The following is a 26,128-nucleotide window of genomic DNA, read 5'->3' on the forward strand; positions in this document are numbered from 1 at the left end:
AAATCCCTGTTAGTGCGGACTTTGTGCCCGCGGCTACACACGGCACGGAGTAGGTAGTTAAAATTAGGCTCTCTAATTTGAACTATCGGTACACCTCGTTCCATGAGGAGTAACGGTAGTTTGAATTAGAGAGCCTAATTCGAACTACCTACTCCGTGCTGCGTGTAGCCGCGGGCACAGAGTCCACACTAACGGGGATTTAAAAATGGCGGCGCCCGGTAAGATGCAAATGAAGCCCGGGATATTTAAATCCCGGGCTTCATTTGCAACTTCGAATGCCTACATTAGCCACCCTAGTTTGAACTAGGGTGGCAGTGTAGACATACCCCGAGAGAGTAGAGTAAAGCAGGAAACGTGATACAAGATTCAGAAAAACAGAACTATGAGGAAAATTTAAAAAAAACATAGGCAGTTAGGGTGCATCTAAACCTCACTGTTATTCTGGAATAATGACTATTATCCTGGAAAAACAATACTAGCGTCCACACAGCAATTGCAGTATTTTGAAAGAAAATCGAAATAATGGAGGGCTTTTACCAATGTTAATAAACCTTATTCCACAAGCTCTTTCAGAAGAGGTTGTGTGTGGATGCTCCACTGCTGCTATTTTGAAATATCTCCTCACCAGGGCCATTCTAAGTTATTCCTTGTCAGTGCCTCCTGGGGCTCTAAATCAAGATAGTGCATCAATATTAGGGAAGCCTGCCTTGGACTAATTGTGAGGCTTCCCTGTAGTGTGGACACTCTATTTTAAAATAAGCTATTCCGGAAGATATCTTCCACAATAGCTTTTTCTGAAATAAGCTTGCAGTGTAGATGTACCCGAAGTCTTGAGAAAAGAAGATAGTGAGGGAACTTTCTAAGAGTCTTCAAATATGCTAAAGACTGTGCTCAATTGTTCCTTGTGTCCTCTGAAGGTTGGGCAAGTGTAATGGGCTTAATCTGCAGCAAGGGAGATTTAGGTTCGATATTAGAAAAAACCTTCTAACCACAAGGATACTTAAGATCTGGAATAGATTATCAAGAAAGGTTGTGGAATTTCCTCCCCCTCCCCCATCTTTGGAAGTTTTTAAAAATAGGTTAGACAAACACCTGTCATGGATGGTCAAGTTATACTTATTGTGCCACTGAAGAGGGGGATTGACTAGATCATATATCAAAGTCCCTTCCACCTCTATTTTTCTGTGAATCTGCTTCTAGGAAAACCTTAAATCAAAAGAATTCCTGGTTCCCACTTTTTGCTTTTACCGTGTGCTTTGAATGACAGAAAACTGTCGTGTTATGGTTAATATATTGAAAGGTCCAGCTGCCAACACAATTCATAATGAAAATTTCTTTTTGCTCTTGTGCTTATGGATCTTTGGAAAAGAAAATGGAAGGGCTCCATGATCCACACAATTCAATGAATACATACCAGGTGTTGCAGTCAACTTTGATCTCTTCCCCTGGTTTGTAGGTAGCCTCATTGTGAATACATGGGCATTCTTCTTCAGCAATACAGCCACCTTTACCATCCGACACGAGACCAGAGGGGCACATGCAACCAGATATACACTGTGTACTGTACTGCAAAGCCGAATAGAAAATGGAACTTCAGAAATTAACTTAGGGTGTGTCTAGACTACAGGGTTTTGTCAACAAAAGTGGACTTTTGTCGACAAAACTAAACCTGCGTCTACACTACCGCTGAGTTCTATTGACATAACGTTGACAGAACTCAGCAGTTTTGTCGACTCTGGTAAACCTCATTTTACAAGAAATAACGCCTTTTGTTGACAGAGTTCTGTCGACAGAAGGCATTATTGCATCTAAACTGTCCTTTGCGTCCACACTGTTATGTCGACAAAGCAGCTTGCTTTGTCGACAGAACTGAATGTAGTCTAGACGCTCTTTGTCAACAGAAGCTTTGTTGACAGTATCTGTCGACAAAACTTCTGTCGACAAAACCCTGTAGTCTAGATGTACCCTTAGAGTAGGTAAGAGTATGAGTAGGTTCTTAGAACCAGTCTTTGCACTGGGTTTAGTTACGTCCAGTTTAAAGCAAAGATGATGTGAAGGAAAATGTTTTGCTCAGACATATGGTTGGTTGCTAAAGGAAGATTTAGTGGAAGATAAACCCATTCAAAGTAAACATGTCATGTGTCCCTGCCTCAAAAGGTGGTCTAGGAATTATGAAAATGTGAAAGATATTGAACTGGGTACCAGCCTTAATTGTGGATGAACCTGCGGATGTGCTGATCTATGTCTGAGTGGATGGAAAGTTTAAAAAAAAACACGTAAGATGCATTTTTCTGATGTATTAAGTTGGGATGCCACTTGTCTCATGTGATGTTGTCTCATAAAATGTCACAGCCAATCAGGCTGCTATCATGTTCCTAGCCTTTGTAATATAATTGGATGTGTAAGAGATTATAAAAAATGTGTCATTGGACACGAGGGATATTTAACAGTTTAAAGCAAAATTACATACAGTAATTTTCTACTGAATGGGTTGTGCACATAGCAAATCTCTGGATGTTTGGTTGAAAACTAGTTCTTGCCTAGGTATTGTTATCTGAATTGGATCTGCAAAATCTGATGCATCTCCAATCAGTACCAATGCGAGAGATTCAAATAAAGCGGACCTTTATTTTCTCATAAACTTGACCTTCAGTGATCCCATTCTTAATGCTTCCAAGGTTTTTGTTGCAACACGTTATCAGTATTGCAGCCTCACAACCATATTTATGAATAAGTCTAGTGTGCAGGAGTGGGAACAAACATTAGTTTTTGGCAAAGGCTATCCCGTTGAGCCACTTCATACTTACACACTGCATGTCAAGAGTCTGGCAGCTCTTCTGGCATTCAGCTCCAGTGGTGCCCACAGGAAAATTTTTGCAGTCAAAGTAAACCATGGGAAGAGCACAAACTAAAGGAGAGAATGATATATGAGAGATAAGAAAAGGCACCAGAGTTTGCACAGCAATAGAAACAAAGGGAACTTTCTGGGCTGTGGGTGCTTTGAGTTCTGCATGTTTTCAATTTGTTATACATGAGCTCTTCATAGCTACACTGCAGGGCTACGTCTACACTGGCCCCAAATTCCGGAAAAGTCATGCAAAGCAGGTAAGTCAGAATAGGGAAATCCGCGGGGGATTTAAATATCCCCCGCGGATTTAAATAAACATGTCCGCCGTTTTTTTCCGGCTTGGGGAAAAGCCGGAAAAAAGCGTCTAAACTGGCGCGATCCTCCGGAATAAAGCCCTTTTCCGGAGGATCTCTTATTCCTACTTTTAAGTAGGAATTTTAACCCCGCGGATTTCCCTATTCTGACTTACCTGCTTTGCATGACTTTTCCGGATTTTGGGGCCAGTGTAGACGTAGCCCAGGGTTTTTGTGTAAGAGGGTTTTTGTGTTAGAGTTCTTGCGCAAAAACGTCTTGCACAAAAGTGTGTCCAGGCCTCAAAGCACATCGTAAAAGCATTGTGCTTTTGCGCAAGAGAGCATCCACACTGCATGGACATTCTTGCGCAAGAAAGCTCTCATTGCCATTCATAGAATGGCCATCAGAGAACCTGTGCTTTTTCTGATAAGGGTTTCTTGTGCAACCTCCCTCCCTCCCGGAGCGCCTTTTTGCTCAAGAGCTGTAGTGCAAAAAGGAGTTATTCCTTGTGGGGAGAGGAATAACTCTACCGCAAAAAGCCCTTTGTTCTGTCGATTTTCTTGTGCAAAAATGTGCTTGAGGTATGGACACACTGCTGGGTTTTGTGCAAAAATCTTGTAGTGTAGACATAGCCATCCAGTACAACTTAAAAAAAAAGAAGAATGCAGTGGCTTATGTGACAGAATGCTATGCATTCCTTAGGAAGTAGCATTTTTAAAATTTATATAATCTTTTAGAAATTGCAAGTCATTATTATTGCATTACCATCATGTTCATTTGTGTGTACTTTATTGTGTGCACTGGATAGAGTGATATTTTATTTTAAATATAGCAGATGAAATGAAGCAACAGTTTCCACTCCATTAACTTTCCTGTGTGTTTCAAGTTTGTTTTGTTGCTCCAAGAGGGAACATACTCCAAAACCAAGGACAGGCTAAGGAGCAAAGAGAAGCTAATAAAATGGTTTTTACCTGACGTTTGGTTCTGAGCTCCAATGCAGCTCAGCTTACCCTGGGCACAAGTGCTGTAAGCAATAAAGGGGAATAATAATATTTAGTATTTAATATTACCATGGCACCTTCTGTTCTTAGCTCCACTGATTGAGATTGAGAGCAGCAGCTATCTTGCTGTTTCAGAACTTTCCAATAGGACATGGAATTCTAACATGCCACCTTGTGGTTAGAGAAGAGAGTTTCTTATCAACCCGACAGCTGGTTAAATTTCCCTATGATTTCAACTGTAGATGTCTTGGGGAAATTGTGACTGAAAATGTGAGCTCCATTGTTTCTCTGTGAGTTTGATGTTTATTATACTATAAACCTCTCAGGGTATGTCTACACTACCCCGCTAGTTCGAACTAGCGGGGTAATGTATGCATACCGAACTTGCTAATGAAGCCCGGGATTTGAATTTCCCGGGCTTCATTAGCATAAAGCCGGCGCCGCCATTTTTAAAAGCCGGCTAGTGCGAACCCCGTGCCGCGCAGCTACACGCGGCACGGGCTAGATAGTTCGAACTAGGTAGCTATTCCGAACTATCTGTACGCCTCGTGGAATGAGGCGTACAGATAGATCGGAATGGCTACTTAGTTCGAACTATTTAGCCCGTGCCGCGTGTAGCCGCGCGGCACGGGGTTCGCACTAGCCAGCTTTTAAAAATGGCGGCGCTGGCTTTATGCTAATGAAGCCCGGGAAATTCAAATCCCGGGCTTCATTAGCAAGTTCGGTATGCATACATTACCCCGCTAGTTCGAACTAGCGGGGTAGTGTAGACATACCCTCACTGTGTACTTTTGTACTTTATGCTGGGGGAAAATCATTAAATGTAACAGCAATCTTGCCTAAATACAGGCAGTCCCCGGATTACATGGACTTACATCAGATCCCTACTTACAAACGGGGTGAGGCAACCCCACACTAGCTGCTTCCCCCCAGCAGACCAGGGAGACGCGAAGCTAGCGCCCCCTCCCCCCCCCAGCAGACCAGGGAGACGCGGAGCGGCTTTTCTCAGCAGACACCTCAGCTTGAGAATAAAGGACTGAGGGAAGTGAGGTGTGGGAGAATAAAACTGAGCTCTGGAGAAATGTTTGGCTAGAGTTTCCCCTGCAATATGTACCAGTTCTGACTTACATACAAATTCAACTTAAGAACAAACCTACAGTCCCTATCTTGTACGTAACCCGGGGACTGCCTGTACTACAGTTCCCATAAGCCTGGAAAAACTCACTGCTCTCAAAGAATAAGAAAATGATTCTGTAGATGGGCATTGTTTTGAAAATCATGCAGGGTTGGGTACATACAGCTTAACAGAGACAGGGGCGGATATAGGGCAGGGCGAACGGGGCGGCCGCCCCGGGCCCTGCGCTTCAAAAAGCCCCGCACATGCGCCGTGGCGCCACTGTGCATGCGCCGTGGCAAAGGGGGGGCCCCCCGCGAAATTATGCTGCCCAGGGCCCCGCAAAACGGTCATCTGCCCCTGAACAGAGATACATTCTTTTATGAAGAAAGTTCATACAATGCAGTTCTTGCATTTTACAAAAGAATCTCTTACCACGCAAGACCATCACCATGAACAACTTCCCCAGAGGAAACAGGAGATCCTTTGTAATAACAAGGACATTTGCTAGCAGCCACACATTTGCCATATTCATCCATGTAGGTTTCTTTTTCACAGGTGCAACCATCAACTGGAATGAACTTGATATTACATGTGATATCAGGCTCACTCAGAGACCGGCAAGTAGGCTGACAGGAACTGATGTCATAGCTGTAGCTCAGGGATTTGGGACACGAGGTTGGATATTTGGCTTGAGAAGGAAAAACAAACCAAATTATATTAACAGATTTATTGGTTCCAGCTAATATTATTTGGTCAGGAAAGAGGGGAAACATGTAATATGAATAACAGATAAATAACAAAGCTATAAAACGTTTTGTGTATCACATTTTTCAAACAAAATACAGCATGCACAGCATTATATTAAAAGAAAGTAACAGTAGCTGGGGAATAAAAGACATGATATATGTAAATGAAATATTGGAAAGGGAAACCACTCATCCTGTTGGCCGTTATAACAGAAACCTTTAAACTTTGGTGCTCTCTGAAGCATGAGGCCTTCTGAGATAGATAAGTAGATAGTCCTGCTGCTATATTAGAAACAGGCATATCGGATCAAAGAAAGGAGGCTGGTGGCTTTAAACAACCCTTTGTTTAAACATTTTTCTATTTTTGAAGCATTCTGTTTAGAACTAATATTGTTTTTGTGAGCTGACACATTTGTTTCCATGGCAACTTGCAACAGCGGAAACTCAAGCTTCAAGCCTCTGCAGAGAGAGGCAGAGCCATTTCAGCAGCAGTTGTCGTTTCCTAGCCATAACCGTGTCTTTCACCTGTTTATATTTGCTATAGCTAACTTCTATTATCTTATAAGAAATAGGGAATGATTGCTAGATTTTTACTTTTCAATACTTTCCCCTCAGAATTGAATGGCTTGGCTAGAAATTGATATTTGATTAATAAATTCTATTACTTTTTCTTTCAGAATAGCAGACTGAAGAAATGGCTCTATAAACACTTACAACAAACATCCGTCCTCCATCCATTCAGCTGGATTCCTTTGGCAGCACAGGCTCTCACGTAGGAAGAGAGGGCAGCGCACATACAGTCTTCACTCTTTTCACAGTTACAGGTGTCGAACAGACAGTTCTAGGAGCGCAGAAAGAAACTAACATAAGAATGGCCAAACTGGGTCAGACCAAAGGTCCATCTAGCCCAATGTCCTGTCTTTCAACAGTGGCCAATGCCATATACCCCAGAAGGAGTGAACAGAACAGGTAAATAGCTATGTCTACACAGCAATGTTATTTTGAAATAACATCATCCATCTTTACACAACCGGCATTTATTTAGACATAATGTAGAAATACTGTCAAGCTGGAGGGCTTCTTACTCCAACTCCTGTAACCCTCAGTTTATGAGGAGTAAGGGAAGTCAGAGGAAGAGTGCTCTATTTTGAAATAAGTGCTTGGTAGATAGCACCAAAACTTGAAATAAGCTATTTTGAAATAAGCTAAGCAATTGACATAGCTCAATTTGCATAGCTTATTTTGAGTTAAGCCCTGCTGTGTAAATGTACCCCAAGTGATTCTACCCCTGTTGCCCATTCCCAGCTTGTGATAAACAGGCTAGGGACACCATTCCTATCTATCCTGACTAATAGCCATTAATGGACCTAACCTCCATGAATTTATCCAGTTCATTTTGAACACTGTTAAGGTCCTGACCTTCACAACATCAGCTGGCAAGGAGTTTCCCAGGTTGACTGTACATTATATGCAGAAATAATTCCTTTTTTTTGTTTTAGACCTGTTATCTAATAATTTCATTTGTTGACCCCCTAGTTCTTATGTTATGGGAACAAGTAAATAACTTTTCCTTATTAACTTTCGCCACACTAGCCATGATTTTATAGACCTCTATCATAGCCCCCCTTAGTCTCCCCTTTTCTAAGATGAAAAGTCCCAGTCTTTTTAATTTCTCTAATTAATAATCTCTCAAAATAATTATTCTAGAACTGCCCATTCAAAAACTAGATCCTGTTAACGTCTGATCTTATGTATCAACTTCTTCATATACTTTTACTTGTGAGTAGTGTCAACATACCTTTAATATTTTCATACCTCCTTTTAGGATTATTTTTTAAGGTGATGATAATGGAGATCTCCAAATAATGACAGTTTTTATTGTAAAATAAGAACCTAAATATGTGTATTATTCTAAAGTTATACTTTGGGGTAAGAAAAAATTTATGAGGAATTTGTATATTTTACATACTTTATATGTGTAACGTCCTCTTCATATATTTACATTTTGGTTTACTTTCTCTGTGGCAAATTGCATTTCTACTTTAATGTAGAGTGTAAGAACAATTAAGTGTGATGAAACAAAGAGTGCAGACTGAAATAAGGGTAGGTTACATACACATAAAGTAAAAAACGTATAAAAGGAAAAAGAAGTAATGTATTGTGCAGATTGAAATATAGACACAGCATAATCTGAGAGATGTATTTGGGGCATTTCTTTCCAGACAGCTAGTTTTAAGTCTCTAATTTTGATTCACTCTTAAAGAAAAAGAAAAGTAGCTAAGTACCGTGTGGTAAACAGTTGGATTCACTGTGGAGTGGCAATTGGCAAAAGGCCCACTGCTGTCCACCAGCAAGCCACACCAGTGTTGAGCGTACTTTTCTGTGAAGAGAAGAAATGAAAGGAATGCGTGTTACTCTCCTTATTTTATTAGGCTCAAAAACTTGTGGCTAATGTGAGCTGTGAATTCTTGTAAACTTGGATCAGAAATTGTAACACAGCAACCACATTCTTTTGCTCACTGCAATATTTGGCAAAGACTTGTTAAAATCAAAACCAAAAAAGCAGTTTCTTACCGTGGATTGGACAAAGAATTCTCCAAAACCTTATAAACATAGAGCTATTTATACACTTACGGCATGTCTATATTTAGGGCAAGATCGATACTCTGTAGGTTGATCTTCTAGCATTCAATTTAGCAGGTCTAATATAGATCCCAAAATCAGAAGCTGAGGGCAGCCCCTGCCAGCATCTGGTACTCTTCCTTCTGAGAGGAGTAAGGGAAGCCGACAGGAGTGTTTGCTCCTATCAGCCTCCCACTGTGTGGATGGGCTCAGCTTCAGGTAAGTTGACTCCAACTACACATTTTGTGTAGCTGGAGTTGCATACCATAAGCCGACCTGCCTGGTCTAGTATAACATAGACCAGGCCTTATTCTACACCAAGTTGTCATCTTGTACACTAGATCTGAAGTGACAACTGTGAAGATGAACTGTTGTTGGACATTATCCATGATTCTTGCAATTATTTTGTTTAGTTTCTCCCTAATTTTTTTTCTTTATTAACATTTCTTCCTGATTCCAAATGTATGTCTTACAATGTTTATAATCTCTCAATTCTTGTAATTTTTGCTTTAAGTCAAGTATTTTCCATTAGCTCTCCAGGGGAAAAAAACCTAGGAATCTAATTTTAAATTACCTGCATGTCATGGAAAATTTTCTATAATTCATTTACCATTTTGTACACTGAGGGCACAAGGGTTCTCAAAGTTGTTTTGGATGTTAGGGCATGACGCTTGCGTTTTCCAGGTATTAGCGAATGCAGCTGCTGTTCCTTCCACTACACCACTTATGGCTTTGAAGTCGTCAGCCTCAATACTATTGAAGTTTCCACAGAGACCTGTTCAAAAAGCACCAAGTTGAATCACTCATATAAGACCAGTGTGTATTTCAGGCAGGTCACTGGTTTTGTTACATTCACTTACCGCAGGTCTGCCCTTTGAAAGATGGATCCAGCCGCACAAACACTTGCATGATAGGTACAAGTTGTACCTCAATCACGAGTCCAAAGTTTGTCACCACAAAGATGAAGAAGGTTGAGGGTCGGAAAACGATGACATTAGCTATGGATAAAGAACAGGATCATTAGTTTTTGGAAGAGGTCAAATGTTGCTAACGGAAACCCTTTGTTATGACTGTTTTTCTTGGATTACTGTTGCCACTATAATGAACCCTTGTGTGGAGTGAAGTCAAAATATGTCTAAAGCTGAATAAGATTTGCTTGTGACTGCATAGGAGTGAGCCAGTGAAATTAGTGTTAAAGTTACAAAGCCCCTTTTGTCTTCTCCTTCCCACAGAAAAATGGAGGGAAATATTAGAACATAACAACGGCCATATTGGGTTAGATGAAAGATTCATCTAGCCCAGTGTCTTGTCTGCTGACAATGGCCAATACCAGATGACCCAGATGGAGGGAACACAACAGGTAATAATCATATGATCCCTCCCTGAACATCCATTTTCAGACAAACACAGGCTAGGGACTTCATTCCTTCCATCCTGGCTGATAGCCATTGATGAACCTAACCTCCATGAATCTATCTAGATATTGGATTACATCAAGCATTAGCAAGAAAAAATTATTCTAATTTCTAATCTTGTATCTTGATCATTGCAAATCCATTATGGAGAGAGGAATGAGTAGGGTATGGGTGGCATAAAAATCTTCAGTGAGGATCATTCTTTATGAGGATAGATAGAACGAAACTAAGTTAATATAGTGAGTTGGACAAAAGGCTGTAATGTATCATGAGACTTTGGATCAACATTTGGGTCAGGAATCATCTAGGGTAAACATGCTAAGCTATGGGATTCTTCAATATACGAACACCACATCAACTCCTCTGAAGCTTAACGTAATAATCAGGCATCTAAGTAAAGTTTTGAGAATGTCACACATTGCCCCTGGGAGAGAAACATACGTGCTGATACGGGCAATTGAGTGTAGATCCAATTCACAAACACACCGCCTCCAGATTTGATCACAATTATCTGGGAAGGAAGATAAAGAAAAGGAACATTATGTCATGCCTTGGTAATATCAGCATGATAATACAGTTGAACTTCTCTAGTACGGCACCCTGTGGACCTGACTGGTGCCATACCAGAGAATTTGTCAAACCACAGGAGGTCAGTATTGTCTAGCAGCATTACCAACACTTCTACTGCTTACTGGGCTCTCAGAAGACATATATGGGTAACTTGGAACTAAATAACTTCACAGAACACTGAGCACTAGAACTGGTGGCTGTAAACAAACTTCATGGAACCATGGGAAACTTGGCCACAACCATTTTGACTGGACATCTGGCTAACTAAAATCATGCCGGACCAGAGAGTGCTGGACAAGAGAGGTTCAATTTGTAGAAGGGGACAAACATTTTCAAAATACATGTTGTATTTGCCAAATTATTTCAATAAAAGAAAAAAGTTGAAACCTTTAATTTGGATATATTCAAAATTAAATGTTTAGATTTGTTGATTTCAAATGATTTTGCAACTTCAGTTTTATTTTTTTTAAATAAAATATACTTGAAAATGAATCAAAATGTTTCATTGTGTCTTAAATGAAATGTTCTCTTTGACCTGAATTGAAAAATCAATGATTGACACCATTCGATCTCTGACACAGTCGGGCTTCCCCTCATTTTTATAAAGCCTTCTTACCGTATTTTCGACACTTGTTTTGAATACTTACAGTTTGCCCTCCATTAATGCTGAGGGCTATTGTCTTTAAGCATGTCTCAGTGAGTGTCAAGCCACAATTGCTCAGCTCTCCCAGAACAGCAAAAGTTTCATTTTCACAGAGCTGAAAAAAACAATACCAACAACTATTGTTTGCAAGGCTTGTTCATGAGTCTGAAAAATATTTATTTTGTAGAGATGGGTCCAAACTTTCCCAGTGCTCAGGGCTACTTGAAACTTGTGTTATAGTTAGAGACTGGGACTAAGCACTGAATTTGGATTTGGTTCTGGTTTTCAGATACAAAGTTCTGATTCAACCACTGTTAAAATATTTGCTTCAGTTCCACTTTCTTTCCCCCTCTTTTCCTGAATTGTATGGCAGTTTTGAAAATAGACCAAATACAGCAGTTGATTGTAGCTATTCATCATATATTAATGATTACCACATCCTGGAATTTGAAACACATCAGCATTCATGACTTGCATGTCAGGACTCCCAACATCACAACTAGTCAATACATTTGGCATGCATTACTATATATCCTTGTGTGATGTAGTGGGGGGTACCTTGCTGGTTGCTATGCTGGGCAGTGGGTTGTGAGTGACCTCCACTGGCTGCCATCTGCAGCATGGCCCAGCGGGGCAGGGGATGAGTCATTATGCAAGGGGGCTTCAAACCTGTCTGACGAGTTGTCTCCCGGGGAGCGGAACAATGGGAAGAATGGGAGTGGAGCCCTGGCTGGGGACAGGGCTGGAAGTGAGTTAGTTAGGTTTCTGACTGGTATCATGGAGGAAGCAGCCTAGGCAATCGGCTGGGATTTAGGGGGCCCAGGCTCCCTCATTTCAAGGGGGGCTGAGGCATCCTAGGCCTGCCCTGTAACCAGATTACATCTGTGCTGTGCTGTATCCTGGAGAAGCAATAAACTCCCTCTATTCTACTGGCTGGTGAAGTCTGTCCGTGCCATTACGGGGGTGCAGGAGACGGGAAAACCCCAACGTGCCATCACACCTTGCTCGGTACACCTGTTTCTATTGCTTTAACAGGAAACTCTACAATGTTTTTCCCTTCAGCCTTCTCTCCACTTACCAGGAGATCGATGCTGCAGAGATCGATCTCCTGGGGTTTGATTTAGAGGGTCTAGTAAGGACTTGCTAAATTAACTACTGCTTGTGCTCCTGTCGACTCTGGTATTCCACTGGGTCAAGAGGAGTAAGGGAAATCAATGGAGTATGTCTACACTACCCCCCTAGTTCGAACTGGGGGGGTAATGTAGTCATACGGAGTTGCAAATGAAGCCCGGGATTTGAATTTCCCGGGCTTCATTTGCATAAAGCCAACCGGCGCCATTTTTAAAAGCCGGCTAGTTCGGACTGCGTGCCGCGCTGCTACACGCGGCACGAACTAACTAGAGATTCTGCCAGTGGAGATGTGGCAGAAATTTGAGCTAAAGTTACGTTAATTTGAGCAACACCATTCACATAGCTCAAGTTGCGTATCTAAATTTGACTTTCTCCCCTAGCTTAAGTGTAGGTCAGCTTCTCTAATCCTGAATGAGGCACTCTTCCCACTCCTTCCTCCATATAACTGTAAACGACTTTATCACCTATTAATAGCTGATGGTGTTTACCTTAGAGAGAACATAAGTGCAATCTCCATGGACATTGTAACGTTTTTCATCATATGTAGAGATGTGTGAACCTCCCTCTACTGTGCAAGATCCAGGGCATGGAATGTCTCTGCATTCCCACTTGCCTCTATTGCAGGTACTGGAAGAAAGGTGGAGAAATTAATCACCATCAGTGATAATAGCCTGGAGGGAAGGAGGTACAGTGCTAGTAAGTTTTGTGGTTTTGCCACGGATGTTCCCATCAGATTATTCTTGGCTTCTTCAGAGGAAATAAATATTTGCAAATATGTGAGTGGCTGCAATTTCTTTTGTCTTGGAGAAGTCAACATATGTCAAGGGAGCAAACAAGGAGCGAGAATTTTAATTGAAGGTAAGAAATCTATATAACACAAATTCGTATCTTAACTTGAGTCAGAATGCAAAGCCTATTAAATAATGACACTAAAGGAGAGAAAGACTGGTTTTTTAGACTGAACTAGAATGGCAGGGAGCTCAGTAACATGCACTCAGAGGTTGTTAATGATGAAATGTATGTATATGAAACCATTAAACTAGTTCATTTTACCAAAAGGAAATGGCAAAAGTAGATAAGTTACCAGGACTTGCAAGTGGTGTTAAAAGATTTCCCTGGAGCATAAGAGTGGCCATTGTAAGTACAGGAGCACGTCTCAAAGGGAATGCAGCCAGTATTGTTAATGTCATCAAACACAGTTCCTAAGTGAAGACAGAAATTGATACATTACAAAAGGATTTTATACATATAGACAATATGCAACTTTTTTGTTTTAAATAGTTGGCTACAAATATAAAATACAATCTTGAAGCAAGATCATCAGCTGTTGTAAATGGCCATCGCTCCACGGAAGTCAGGGGAGCTATGACTAATTGCACCAGCTGAGGATCTTGTCCTTGGAGTCTTAAATCCTCATTGGACTTTCTAGGCATTACCGTCCCTGTAAGGTGAACTCAACTCAATGGTATTGAGTTGCTGTAGAAAAGCCACCTCATTCCTATGAGACAGGCATCGATTTATGCTGCATTTTGGTTCCTGAGTGTTCCTCACCTCTTGGCAGATGTTGCACATCTTCAGGAAATAAATTATTCAGTCATGTGTTTTGTCACTGGTTGTGCCTAGAGAAAGGCCTACCGCTTGAAGTTGTGAAGCGAGCAGTTGGAGGAGCCCTGACCCCTGAGAGAGCTACTAAATGCCTATGTGTAAATCTGATGGTGCTCTTTACTGAGATTATGAGAGTTGGAGGTAAATAAAAACTTGCCTGCAGGACAGAAGCAGCCATCCACACAATGGTCTTCACAGATTTGAGATCTTTCAAGATTGGAGCAAGTGTCAGTGCAGGGGGAGCCACATTCCTGGTACTGCATATTGAAAGGACACGTCTTGGCTGGAATTTTAAAAGACGTGAAATTTCAGAATTCAAATGTAATTCACATCTCCTGTGTATTAGAATGCATATTCATTCAACCTTCACTACTAGAGATGAGGCCACACCAAACCCGAGGTCCAAGGTTCCCTTGGATTTTGGTAATTCCAATCTATACTTTGTAGTTTGTTTTTCAAAATCTTGTGCATCAGAGAGAAACATATAACCCTGAGCTTGTGACCTGAAGTCTGGAATTCTATGGACTCTTAGTAAGTGTCTGAAAGGCTTATACTCTGGTGCATTTGTTTTGTGGTCCCCTCTTTTCAAGAATCTAAATTTCTAGTGAAAATTTGGGTGTTATTTTCCTAGTGCATATACATATTTAAGTTCTGTGGAAATCACTGAAGTATCCAAGTATATCTTGAGGAATTTACTCTGGAATTAACATTGATAAATATTGCTGAACACAGTTTAACCATGGGGAGATCAGCTGCACCCCAGGATCTGGTCCCAGTTATAGAATTCATATTAGAGCCCTCTGGAATCCACCCTTGTACTTACTAACATTTAATTCCCATGAGTCCCCAACAAACTACAGAACACTGTTGCTGACTAATAGGCAAGCACAGATGATGGCCATTCATAAAGACACTTACGACATAGTTCTGGTGTTCGCCAGTTCTGAGGATGCCCACCGGCATGGGCGCATTGCCGGGAGTATTCACCAAAGGTGTTACAAGTACAGAAGTCAGTAATAGACTGGTGACAGTTGCATAAGTCTATAGCACAAGACTTAATGTACTCTCCAATCTCAACTAGTGAATTACATGCTGAAAATGCAGGGCCAGTCAATACTTGGTGGCAAATGTCATCCTAGAGAGAAAACAAAATGAAACGATGTATTAAATCCACAAATTCTTCCAAAGAGAGAGGATGAATTAATACTGCCATCCACTTGTTAAAATCTTTATTTAATGACATCTTGAAATCTTCCTCTGCCTGCAATCCAATCCTAGTTTTCATCAAATGCCCTTCCTGAATCAGGAGAAGAGAGTGGACACATTTAAATGAAAGACACATCAATAAACAAAAAGTTCCTTACAAAATTGTCTGTGCAGTTGTTTAGGGGGGATGGGTTAGGATTCTCGCAGACTTCTGTTGGCCCATCCATCTTCTGCATATTTCCAAACTCTGTGGCAGTAAGCTTGGCATCTAAATAAATACATTAATAATACATAGGGTTTTCAATGGAGTGGGTTCTCTTTGAATTCTTTCATGCAAACATGTAGACAAAATGAACACCGTGACACCGTAGGCAAAATTAACTCTGTGGCCACCGTAGACTCAATTTACTTCAAATGACTGTATCCTTATGTGAGAAAACAATTTCAAGAACGTACAAACTGAAATTTGTGTTGGAAAATGACAAACTCATTCAAAGTTAGACAGGCCCTTAGTTAAATAACAGAGGAGAAAGTGATAGACAGGTTATGAATAGAGCATACTGTTGTGAGAGACAACTCAGGAGAAAAGGTGTGATTGAATAAATTGCCTAAAAGCCATGCAAGCTAACCAGTGATACTAAGAGTGAGAAAAGAGAGGTAGATGGATGGAGAGCTAAAGGTGTATAGCCAGCTGATTGGAAAATTACAGAGAGAGAAGGGAGTGATAAAGATGGGAGAAAGTAGTGTAAAAATTATGTAAATCAGTAAATAAATCTAGATTTACACTGGAATAGGATCAGGCAACTAAGGACTGAGATGTGCTGATGCTTGCATGTTAATTATGGGCAAAGACGTGTCTGTCAGGCTTTGCAAATGTAGTTTATATATTAAATTATACAAATATAATTTAGAAGTGACATCTTGGAGTATGATAATATAGAACAGTCCTGACTAGAAATTGCTATGATTACTTTAGTTGGTCTCATTATTGTGTTTTGGTTTGTGGATGTATTATTATATTTAATCTTGCTTGAAAATCAGTATTTGTCTCTCATTTAAATGGCTAACAAATGAAATAAATAAACAAATGGTATACATGAATATTTATATGTATAAATTTACTTAATTCCCAAATATGCTGATGTTCTGAGCAAATCCTTCAACAGGAGGGAAGAGAGACACGCTGAAGGCGTACAGACTTCAGGACAAAAAAAATGCATGTGTAGAAACTGGAGCTACTGGAAACCAACCATTTGTCATTATTTTTAACACTTACTGTTTGAAAAGAACTCATTGTAAGTTGGAATACCATTGTAGTCCCCACAAAGCCCACAGGTATAATTGGCATATTTTTCATTCAGTTCCAGCTAAAAGTATGGAGGAAAAATGGAGATGCAATTTAATACACATACTCTACAATGTATTCAAAATAAGTGAAAACAGCTGTGTCTGCTACACCTAAGTAATTTTTATTGGTTCTGTGTAAATGTTTTAGGAGACCAATTCAAACCTGGCTGATAGAAAGTGGACTGGGTTCAGATATGATTTCTGATTCATAGAAAGCAAGTTATGTATGTATACCGAGTTTTCACCGCATTATCTGTATTTTATCCAGCCTTTTTTCTATCCATTGGTTTGTTTGTTTTTTTCAGAAAGAAAATCAAATCCACTATGAAACTGAAGTCCTAGGAAAGTGGAAATCTACTGGAAAATAAAATTTGTGAGGGTGAGTGGTGTAATGTAATGACACTGCTATATTAATGATGTGAGGGAAGTGCTTTTACGCAGAAGACCTGATTTCCACTAGGAACACAGCACAAGTGCTTTCTTCAGGCGTGAATGTAGCTCTGTGTAGGGAGAAATAATCTGTACTACAGCAGGGGAAACAATAGCCCCTCCCAACTGTTGGGAGCAGGTATATCCAGAGACCAACCATGTATCTCCATACCACCTCTTAAGATATAAGGTTATGGCCAAATATTTAGACAGTTTGTCTTTTGTACACATTAACCTATTTGATTTGTGTATGCCCTGGCTGTTTGGGTGCGTCTAGACTGGCAAGATTTTGCACAAAAGCGGTTGCCAGCTGTCTACACTGGCCACTTGAATTTGTGCAAGAACACTGATGATCTAATGTAAGATTGTCAGTGTTCTCGCGCAAATACTATGATGCTCCCGCTCAGGGATAAGCCCTCTTGCACAAATGTTTTTGCGCAAGAGGGACAGTGTAGACAGGGAAGAACTGTTTTGCAAAAAATAGCCCCGATGGCGAAAATGGTGATCGGGGCTTTCTTGTGCAAAATCGCATCTAGACTGCCCATGGATGCTTTTGCGCAAAAGCACTTTTTGCACAAAAGCATCCGTGCCAATCTAGACACTCTTTTGCGCTAATGCTTTTAATGGAAAATCATGCCAGCCTAGACGTAGCCTACGTGTAAACAAATATGAAACCAGTGCGGGCAAATGGATGCCCAAACAAATTCTCTGATCACCTAAAATTGAATCCAGTCAAACAGTTGACTCTAAATATTTTAATAGACCATTTCGTATTCTCTGAAGCATGTAGAACTTATTCTTACCAGGATGCTGTCATCTTCATTCCACATGAACAACAGGCCCATTTTAGCAGTCACTTTTATGTACATGTTGTTTCTCTCAGCTGTGATTCCAGACTGGCTGTAAGGCAGCTGAACCCTGGAGAAAAGGCATCAGAGGTGCTAAGTATTTTTATGCCACACAGACTAAGAAGAAAAGGTCGCTTGTGGTATCAGGTGTCCATGTGGGTTCTTCCACAATGCAGTCTTGTGGAAGAAAAAAAAAGTGTAAGGAAAAGATAGGCAAGCCACAAAATATGGAACTGGATTCAAGCTTCCTCAAAGTTCAGGGGTATTTTGATCTGGTGTTGTGGTTTGGGCCCATCTCTGAAGGGAAGTACTATTTTATAGTGTGACATCTTAACATATGAATGCTGAGATGCTTGTATGATTAAAGTTACCTGGCTTATCAAAATATAGGGCTGTTTTCCCAAGAAGGTGTTGAAATATGTACCCGATTTGAGAAAACAGCTATGTTAAGCAAACCGCGATGTGACTAAACCTACCTGTTGCCATTGACAACAACAAGGTTCTTTGCCATTTCAAAAACCACCCCATCGAGCTTCATGGTAATGTAGTTGATAGTAGGAGCATTCTTCACCACAGTGCGCCTGATCTGGATGTTGAAGTCCTCATAGGCAGCTTTGCAGTGGGAGGCATAGACATAATTGCAGAGCCCAGGGAAGTAGAAAATGTCCCCATCAAAGGTCTTGTAGTGGAAGTTGCCCCACGTACTGCATACGCGGCCATTGTGAGCAGGGTTGAAGGCTGTGGATTGAAAACTCCCTGTAAGAATTGACTATGAATTCCCCACATTAACATGAATATTTTAGACTGCTCAAGCCTTCATTTCTTCAGTTTATTCACCACTGTCCATTTCCATTTGTTACTTTCTGTCCGTTTATCAATTGTGACACTATGCATCATTTCGTCCATCTATCCACTTGCTTATTCAACCCATTTCTGTTTTCCCACCCATCGATTGTCTGGCATATATCTGCACACCAATCTATCTAGAAATTAATCAACTCATTGGTTTGCCATCCTATTGTGTTTATCCAGCTATTTGTTCCTTACTCCACTTATCTACCTATCTTTCATTAATCAGTCTTTATTTATTTTAGCTTTCTGATCAGCACTTCAGAAAGGTGGAGCAATTTTTGAGACTATTTGCTTAACTTACATGATATTAGAAGATTTGTTGTCAGTGGTGGGATTAAGTTCACTGTTGTAGCTGGAGCATTAGTAGTAGTAGCTGCACACAGATAAGAAAAAAAATCATATTACAGAAAATTTATGGATGGTGGTAGTGGGAGGAATTTATTCGCCTTATATGGTAGTCATTTTTTTCCGAGAATGTGAGAAAGAGACACTTGCTTAACAGTAGGATGCAAGAGAATAGGAATATAGTGTCCCCAGCTTAATCTTCATCTGTCCATATCAAAAAGTCACCTGTCAAGTTAACACTATCCAATAGAAATAATTTGGGCAGAGGTAGATCAGATATTTCAGTTTACCCTGTCCAATTAAATAAAACAGCAGCAACAACAACAACAACAAAACCAAACCAAAAACAAGGGAAGAATCAATATAAATAAGAGGTGGCAAATTCAACTCACAATAAAGCCAGGAACTCATTGCCACAATATCACTGAATCTCAAAGAGTTTAACAGAAATAAAAAAAAGAATAAGATATTTATAAAGATCATAAGAATAACAAGAATTATAATAACAGATATTAATCCATACATAAAATTTAGAATGGATATAAACCCCCATGTTGCAGAGCTTCAGACTACCTCTAGTTATTGGGGGTGAGAAGGAAAAATTTCCTTGGGAGCAGGTTACCCTATAGCTGTCTACTGCAGGATTCCTTGCACCTTTTTCTGAAGCATCTGGTACTGAAGAGTGTCATTGAACTTGATGGACCATGGGTCTGATCAAGTATAGGATAGTTCCTACATTTTTATGAAATCATAAATGTAAAATTCAACAACAATCCTAGTGGAAAACCCCCAAAATAAAATGTTTCAAAACATTTTACACTGTTAGTGAAATCACAACATTTCACGATCGTTATTATTTTGATTTAATCTTCAAAGCCATCTTCATCCAAATGATAGTTGTACTGGCCAGAGACAATATGAAATTCAATCAATCCAATTATATACAAACATTAAATATTGAATGGAAATAGCACAACAATAAAAAGACACAAAAAAATCTTGTTTAAATACCATTTAGAAGGCTTGCAAAATAACAGAAGTAAAACTGTTTAAAATATATCAGTATCAAGCAAATTAAATCAGACCTTTTCTGTTCTTTTCCCCGAGGAAAATGAAATGTGAATGGGTTCTTACCTGTTGTAGTGGGACAACAGACACCTAACATAATGGTGCATATGGAGACCCATATCCCCCTACCAAACTCCATCCTGAGTGGAGTTTGGCAAAAGGATATTGAGTCAGCTGTTGGTCAGGAGAAATAGTTCACCTGTGCTGTATGGGTCTTATATAGCAGGAAACTTTGGCTTCACTCTCAAATTGTTTCACAGGGTCTGTGAAGGTGGGGTTTTGGAGGTTTTAACAGAGGCACAGTAAACAGAAGATGCTCTTTTTTTTCCCTCAGGGACTGACCAAGCATGTTTACATTTTGGGAGGAGTATTATTTTTCTAAAGGCTTAGTCTAATAAAGGAACATAAAATGAATGGCAGTAGAACAATTCCTCTCCCATTAACAGCAGATCCTGGAAAAACAGTCAAAGATCTTTTTAGTCACTTTGTGGTTTTTTGAAAGACAGGCAGGTCACCTTTTGGGTTTCTGGTTACTGTAAATGATACCAGTTACCTCTCTGGTGAAAACCAGTTCTTCCTTAGCCGTCAAGAAGAGGCAACATTTCAACATAGGAGACCCTCCTTGCTTTAGAAATTATTTGATGTTTCATGATGTGGGTATGAAATAACATGAGAATGGCTATACTGGGGCAGATCAATGATCCCTCTATCCCAGTTCCCTGTTTTTGGACAGTGGCCAAAGCTAGGTGTCCCAGGGATAATGAATAAAATAGGCAATCAAGTGATTCATCCCCTGTTACCCATTTCCAGCCCCATCAAACAGAGGCTAGGGACACCATATCTGACCACCCTGGCTAATAGTCATTGAAGGGTCTATCATCTAACTCTTTTGTAAACCCTGTTAAAGTTCTGGCCTTCATAATATCTTGTCAACGAGTTCCCCAGGTTGACTGTATGTTATGTGCAGAAATACTTCTTTTTGTTCGTTATTTGATAATCTATAAAACTATACATAGATTAATAAAAATCTATACATTGATTTTGCTGAAGATGGGAATCCTTTATATTCAGTTTCAACCCTTTCACATTCCCTTGTAAAAATACCACATCCAAAATGGGTTCCAGCATCAGGTGACCTGGCCACATGTCTTGACAGGACCAATCATAGTCCAAACTTACAGGAAAAGCAAGGCTATTCACAGATCTTTGTCATGAGTACCGGGCCATTGAGTTCCTTAAATACGACTACTGATTCGACCTCTATGGTCTGGCACCAATTGTGGTTTGGCATCCCCGAGACTGCATCTGGAATAGGGCACTCACAGGCTAAAGTCAGCCCCTGCTCAGGGAGTCCTGCCTATCTCTCCCAAACTACCAATGCACTGCAAGCTCAGGAAAGAGAGGGGGAGAAGTGGGATGGGAAACACTTAAGGGAAGAGGCAGAATGGATGTAGAGCCCCACAATTCGGGGCCAGGAGTGTAGCCTCGCAGCTCGTGCTGGGGTTCCGAGTGCAGGAACCTTAATGAAGGCACTTAATGGAATATGTTATTAAACTAAAATGAACAAAAGAACTTTGGGTATGTCTACACAGCAAAGTTATTTCGAAATAACAGCTGTTATTTCGAAATAACTTTACCGGCATCTACATAGCGAAATCGCTATTTCAAAATTAAATCAAAATAGTGGAGGGCTTATTTTGAAATTGGTAAACCTCATTCCATGAGGAATAGTGCCAATTTCAAAACTGCTATTTCGAAATAAGCGCTGTGTAGATGCTTATTTCAAAATAGGGGGCCTCCAGCCCTTCCCAGGGTGCCCTGGTGGCCATTCTGGGCACAACCAAGAAAACTCCTCTCCCTCCTCCCCGCCCTGGAGCCCTTAAAGAGGTAGACTCTAGCCACAGTGCTTGTGCCAGCTCCAAGCCTGCCAGCCCAGAGCCAGAAGTTGCTGCACATGACCCAGTGGTCCCAGCATGAGCCAGGCAGACAGTGCCAGCCAGCCCTCCACTGCTCTCCAGGACCCATCTGCCAGCTCCCAGGAGCCTGTCAGGGGCTGGAAAAGGCAGGAGCCTGCCTGGTCCAGTGCAGAGATCAGTGTTTGGGGGGATGCCTCTAACGTCCATGATCTCTGCACTAAACAGAGGAACGCAACTGTCTACGGGAGGATAGCTGCCAGCCTGGTCACCAAAGGCCACGTGTGAACCCAGGAGTAGGTTCGCATGAAAATAAAGGAGCTGCGGCAGGCCTATGCCAGGGCCACAGGGGGCAGCTCCCAATCGGGGCAAACCCAAACCTCTGCCCCTATTTTGATGCTGTGGACCGCATCCTGGGGGGCAGGATGGTCCTTGCCCCCCAGGTGGTCATCGACTCTGGGGCAGAGCTTGCTGCCTGTTGCTGCTCCAGCCCCTGCTGCCTTCCCAGCTACTGTGCACCTCCCACTCCTTCTCCCCCTCTCACTTCTTCCTTCCCACCCCCCCAGGCATGCCGAAGCCCCTGCACCTGTGGTGCTGGGAGACAGTTGGCCCGGCGAGCCAGGTCTTGAGCCCTGAGCTTCTCCTCCCCCTTCCTCCCCTTGCCTCCCCCTGCCTGCTCCCTCCTCCCAGGTTTCCCCCGGCTCTCTCCTACTATCCCTCCTCCCCTCTCCCATCTTCTTTCCCCAGTCTCACCTCAGTTTCATTCCCCTCCCACCCCAATTTTGCTCAATAAAGAGGCTTTGTTGTAATGAACACATGTCTTTTATTGTACAGCAGGAAGGGAGGTTAGGGAGGGGTAAGTGGAAGGACATGAGGAAATAATGAGGCACAAGCCTCCAGTGTGGCACCCAGGGATACTGTTACTGCCTGTAGAGCATGCTTCCAGGCTCGAAGCAACACGTCCAGGAGAAGCACCAGAGTGCCCAGGGGAAGCTCTGGCTCCATGCTGCAGAGGCCTGTGGTGTCCTGAGTGAGGGCAACCAGAGCATGCTTTGCTGTCCCTCAGTGAGGTAGGCAAGCAAGCAGGGAGACCTTAGAACTGGCTGTTCGGGGCGGGGGGGGGAGGGGGAGGGGTGTGTTCCTTTAAGCACAGGTCTCAGATAGCACACAAGGTAACTCCTGACCTGATGCCCTGTTGGACCTTGTTCTGGCCGGCCTTAAATGCGATTCAGTGTCAACTCAGTGTGGACGCACTATTTTGAAAAAGCAAAATGCTATTTCAAAATGCATTTTGTGTCTAGATGTGTTATTTTGAAATAAGCTATTTCGAAATAACTATTTTGAAATAAGATATTTCAAACTAACACTGTAGTGTAGACATACCCTTTGAAACTTTATTCTAATCGATTTTTTGACTGAATTTCAGATAGTGCTGAAATGCGCCAGAGTTAGTCATAAGGTCAACATGCTAATCTTTGTATTATACCACTGCCTCTGATCCCTATCAAGACATTCAGGATGTTTGATGAAATCGCATCTTCAGAGTCAGTTGTTTATACACCCCAGATTTACGTCTTCATGGTTCAGAAGCCCTGGAAAATGGAATAAAGAAAAGAAAAAACTCTGGACTTCCTTCCCATAGCACATTAAGTTACTCTGTGCCAGTAACTATGATTAATGTAAATACATTTGTATGTGGAGAAGGACAATGCCATCTAGTTTTTATGTCAGCTCAAACCAGTTCAATGTTTTAGATAAACAAACTTTAGGTTTGTTTAGAAATTTGAACAAGCTTCCTAATCTTACATACTGTAGATATCCCGCTACTGTTGTACATGCCCTACAATTCTACATAGTTAAATCAGTGTTCCAAGCTGTGCTCAGAAGTGATGGAGCTGGAATTTCTATTTGCCCTCTTCCCTATTAGTGTCTGTCGTGGTCTCAGGCAGTGGGTGGCCTTGCCACCTCCCCAGAACCCATCTCAGAGTCCCATTGAGGGAGGGGAAAACAAACTAATAGTTGCAGTTTATAAGCCTGGGCCCTGGGGTCAGGGTGGGGCAAACAGACAAACAGTTTATGAGCCAGGCCCTAGGATCAGGGCAAGGCGAACAGACAAACAGTCACAGTTTATGAGCCAGGCCCTGGGATCAGGCCAGGGTGAACAAACAGTTAGTTTATAAGCCTGGGCCCTGGTTCAGGGCGGGGCTGGAGGCAAGCAGTTTATGAGTCAAGGGTCGGATTTTCTTGCTGGCGGAGAGCTGATAGGTGCAGGTGGTTTCTCCCTTCGGGGGGGAAACCTGCCACCCAAGGGGAAAGGGTGGTGGTGGTGGGGGGGGGGAGCTCAGGCCCACCCTCTCCACTGCGTCCCAGTCCAGGACCCTATCAGCGGCAGCACTAGCTGCCTCTGGATCGGCGGGTCCCTTGGCCACAACACACCGATCCAGTCAGTGGGCTAGCGAGGGTCCAGGCTGCAACCCACATCCCAGCTGACCTCCATGTCCTCAGCCAGCGCTAGGTTGGCTCCCCCTGGGTTACTTTACAGTTCCCCCCCCCGGAGTCCTACTTGGCTGCAGCTCTGGTCAGCAGGCTCTGCGGGGCAGGGGGGGGGGGGGGTTGAAAGAGCTGCTAGGGTGTCCATAGGTTCCTCCGGGGTCAGCTCAAGCAGAGGTCCAGGGGGTTCAGCTCAGTCTTTGGGGCCTGGTCTGGGTCCTGGGGGTCCAGGGTAGGCCTCAGGCCTTAGCAGGGGTCTCTGCAGCCTCCCATGGTCACTGGGCTCTCTCAGGGGTTGTGGTAGCCTGGAGCAGTCCTCTGGGTACGGCAGTGATCCCACCTCTACATTCACCAGCGATGGTACTGGCAGTGGAAAGTGGAGTGACCCAGCCACAGTCCACTCTACCCTGCCAGCGTCCTCCTGCATTGCTGTGCTTCCTGCTTCTGGTGAGTGCAGGGGGTGGTTCCACCCCTTCCTCCAAGCCCCCTCACTCAAGCATCGTGGCTGGGAGCCAGAGGAATGGAGTGGCTTAGGTGGGGTTGCTTCACTTCTAGCTTCCAGTGGTACGTGCTGGTAGGGCTTGGGGAGGGGAAGTCAACTCAACTCCTGCTACCAGCACCAGGCACCCCATTAATCTCGCAGGCCACATTGCTCGGGGGAGGAGGCTTGGGGTAAGGAATTGAACTGCCCCTTGAACCTATAAGTGATGGTAGTAAGTGAAGCAACACAGCTGGGAGCTGGTGGAATTGAGCAGGCTGGGATTAGGTTGCTCCTCTTCTCGCTGCCATTGCTGGTGAGTGTAGGTGTGGGCTGGGTCCCTCACAAATCCCCCAGATGCATTGCTAGGTGGAGGTGGTTTGGGGGAAGTGGTGAAATGGGGCCAGTGAGGGGTCAGCAGGGACTGGAAGAGTTGGAGTGTGGGGGGGCAGAGGTAGGAAGAGGCAAGGTGGAAGAAAGGCCTGAAAGACCTCCCTAGGGATGGCCCTGATCAGATACCCCACTACATTAATTCAGTTTTAAGACATTATCGTTCCTCTGAACTCAATGGAATTAAACCTGTCTCAAAGTGGAATGACACAGCTGGTGAGTCAGGCCTAGGTGTGAAGTGGATATAAAAAAATCTGCCAGCCATATATAAATTCTACACTGTAGGGGGAAGCTGGCTGAAGGTACGCAACTTCAGCTGCATAAATAATGTAGCTGAAGACATACCTTAAGCCAAGCTTGGCACCATCACCACAGCGGAAGGTTGAAAGGCGAAACACTCCAATCGACTTCCCTTAGTTCTTGCAATAGTGAGGAGTATCGGTGTCCTCAGCATTTGATTTAACGGGTCTTTACTAGACCCACTAAATCAAACCCTGGAAGATCGATTACCAGTGTGTCGATCCTCTGGGAAGTGGAGACATGGCCTAAAAGTAATACTTATCAATAGAATACCAATGTTTAAAGAACTAGAATATGATAAAATGAATGAAGTATACGGTAGTATACATGTGCTTACCAATCCAGTAGTAGTACTGCACTGCAGGGTGGTTGGTTTCTTGAAGCACTTAGGTGTATACAACACGTTGTCTTATGATACTACATATCACTATGGGCAGCACATGGCATACACCCAGATCACCAAAAACATA

The 26,128-nt window shown here is 42.3% G+C and overlaps 1 protein-coding gene across 1 annotated transcript in view; it reads right to left on the minus strand.

The window, feature by feature from the left end:
• LOC102448196 (mucin-2-like) overlaps positions 1-26,128 on the minus strand; it is a 157,722-nt gene that overhangs the window by 42,588 nt on the left and 89,006 nt on the right. The window contains 18 exon segments of the mRNA XM_075928791.1: positions 1,415-1,566; positions 2,808-2,908; positions 4,114-4,166; positions 5,693-5,948; positions 6,721-6,847; positions 8,292-8,386; positions 9,239-9,403; positions 9,489-9,626; positions 10,485-10,554; positions 11,261-11,371; positions 12,876-13,014; positions 13,472-13,589; positions 14,150-14,275; positions 14,911-15,127; positions 15,357-15,466; positions 16,475-16,565; positions 17,778-17,892; positions 18,299-18,560. Of these exon segments, the coding sequence (XP_075784906.1) occupies positions 1,415-1,566; positions 2,808-2,908; positions 4,114-4,166; positions 5,693-5,948; positions 6,721-6,847; positions 8,292-8,386; positions 9,239-9,403; positions 9,489-9,626; positions 10,485-10,554; positions 11,261-11,371; positions 12,876-13,014; positions 13,472-13,589; positions 14,150-14,275; positions 14,911-15,127; positions 15,357-15,466; positions 16,475-16,565; positions 17,778-17,892; positions 18,299-18,560 (2,446 nt within the window).

Source organism: Pelodiscus sinensis, chromosome 4, assembly GCF_049634645.1.
Source record: "Pelodiscus sinensis isolate JC-2024 chromosome 4, ASM4963464v1, whole genome shotgun sequence".
In the NCBI taxonomy this organism is placed as follows: domain Eukaryota; kingdom Metazoa; phylum Chordata; order Testudines; family Trionychidae; genus Pelodiscus; species Pelodiscus sinensis.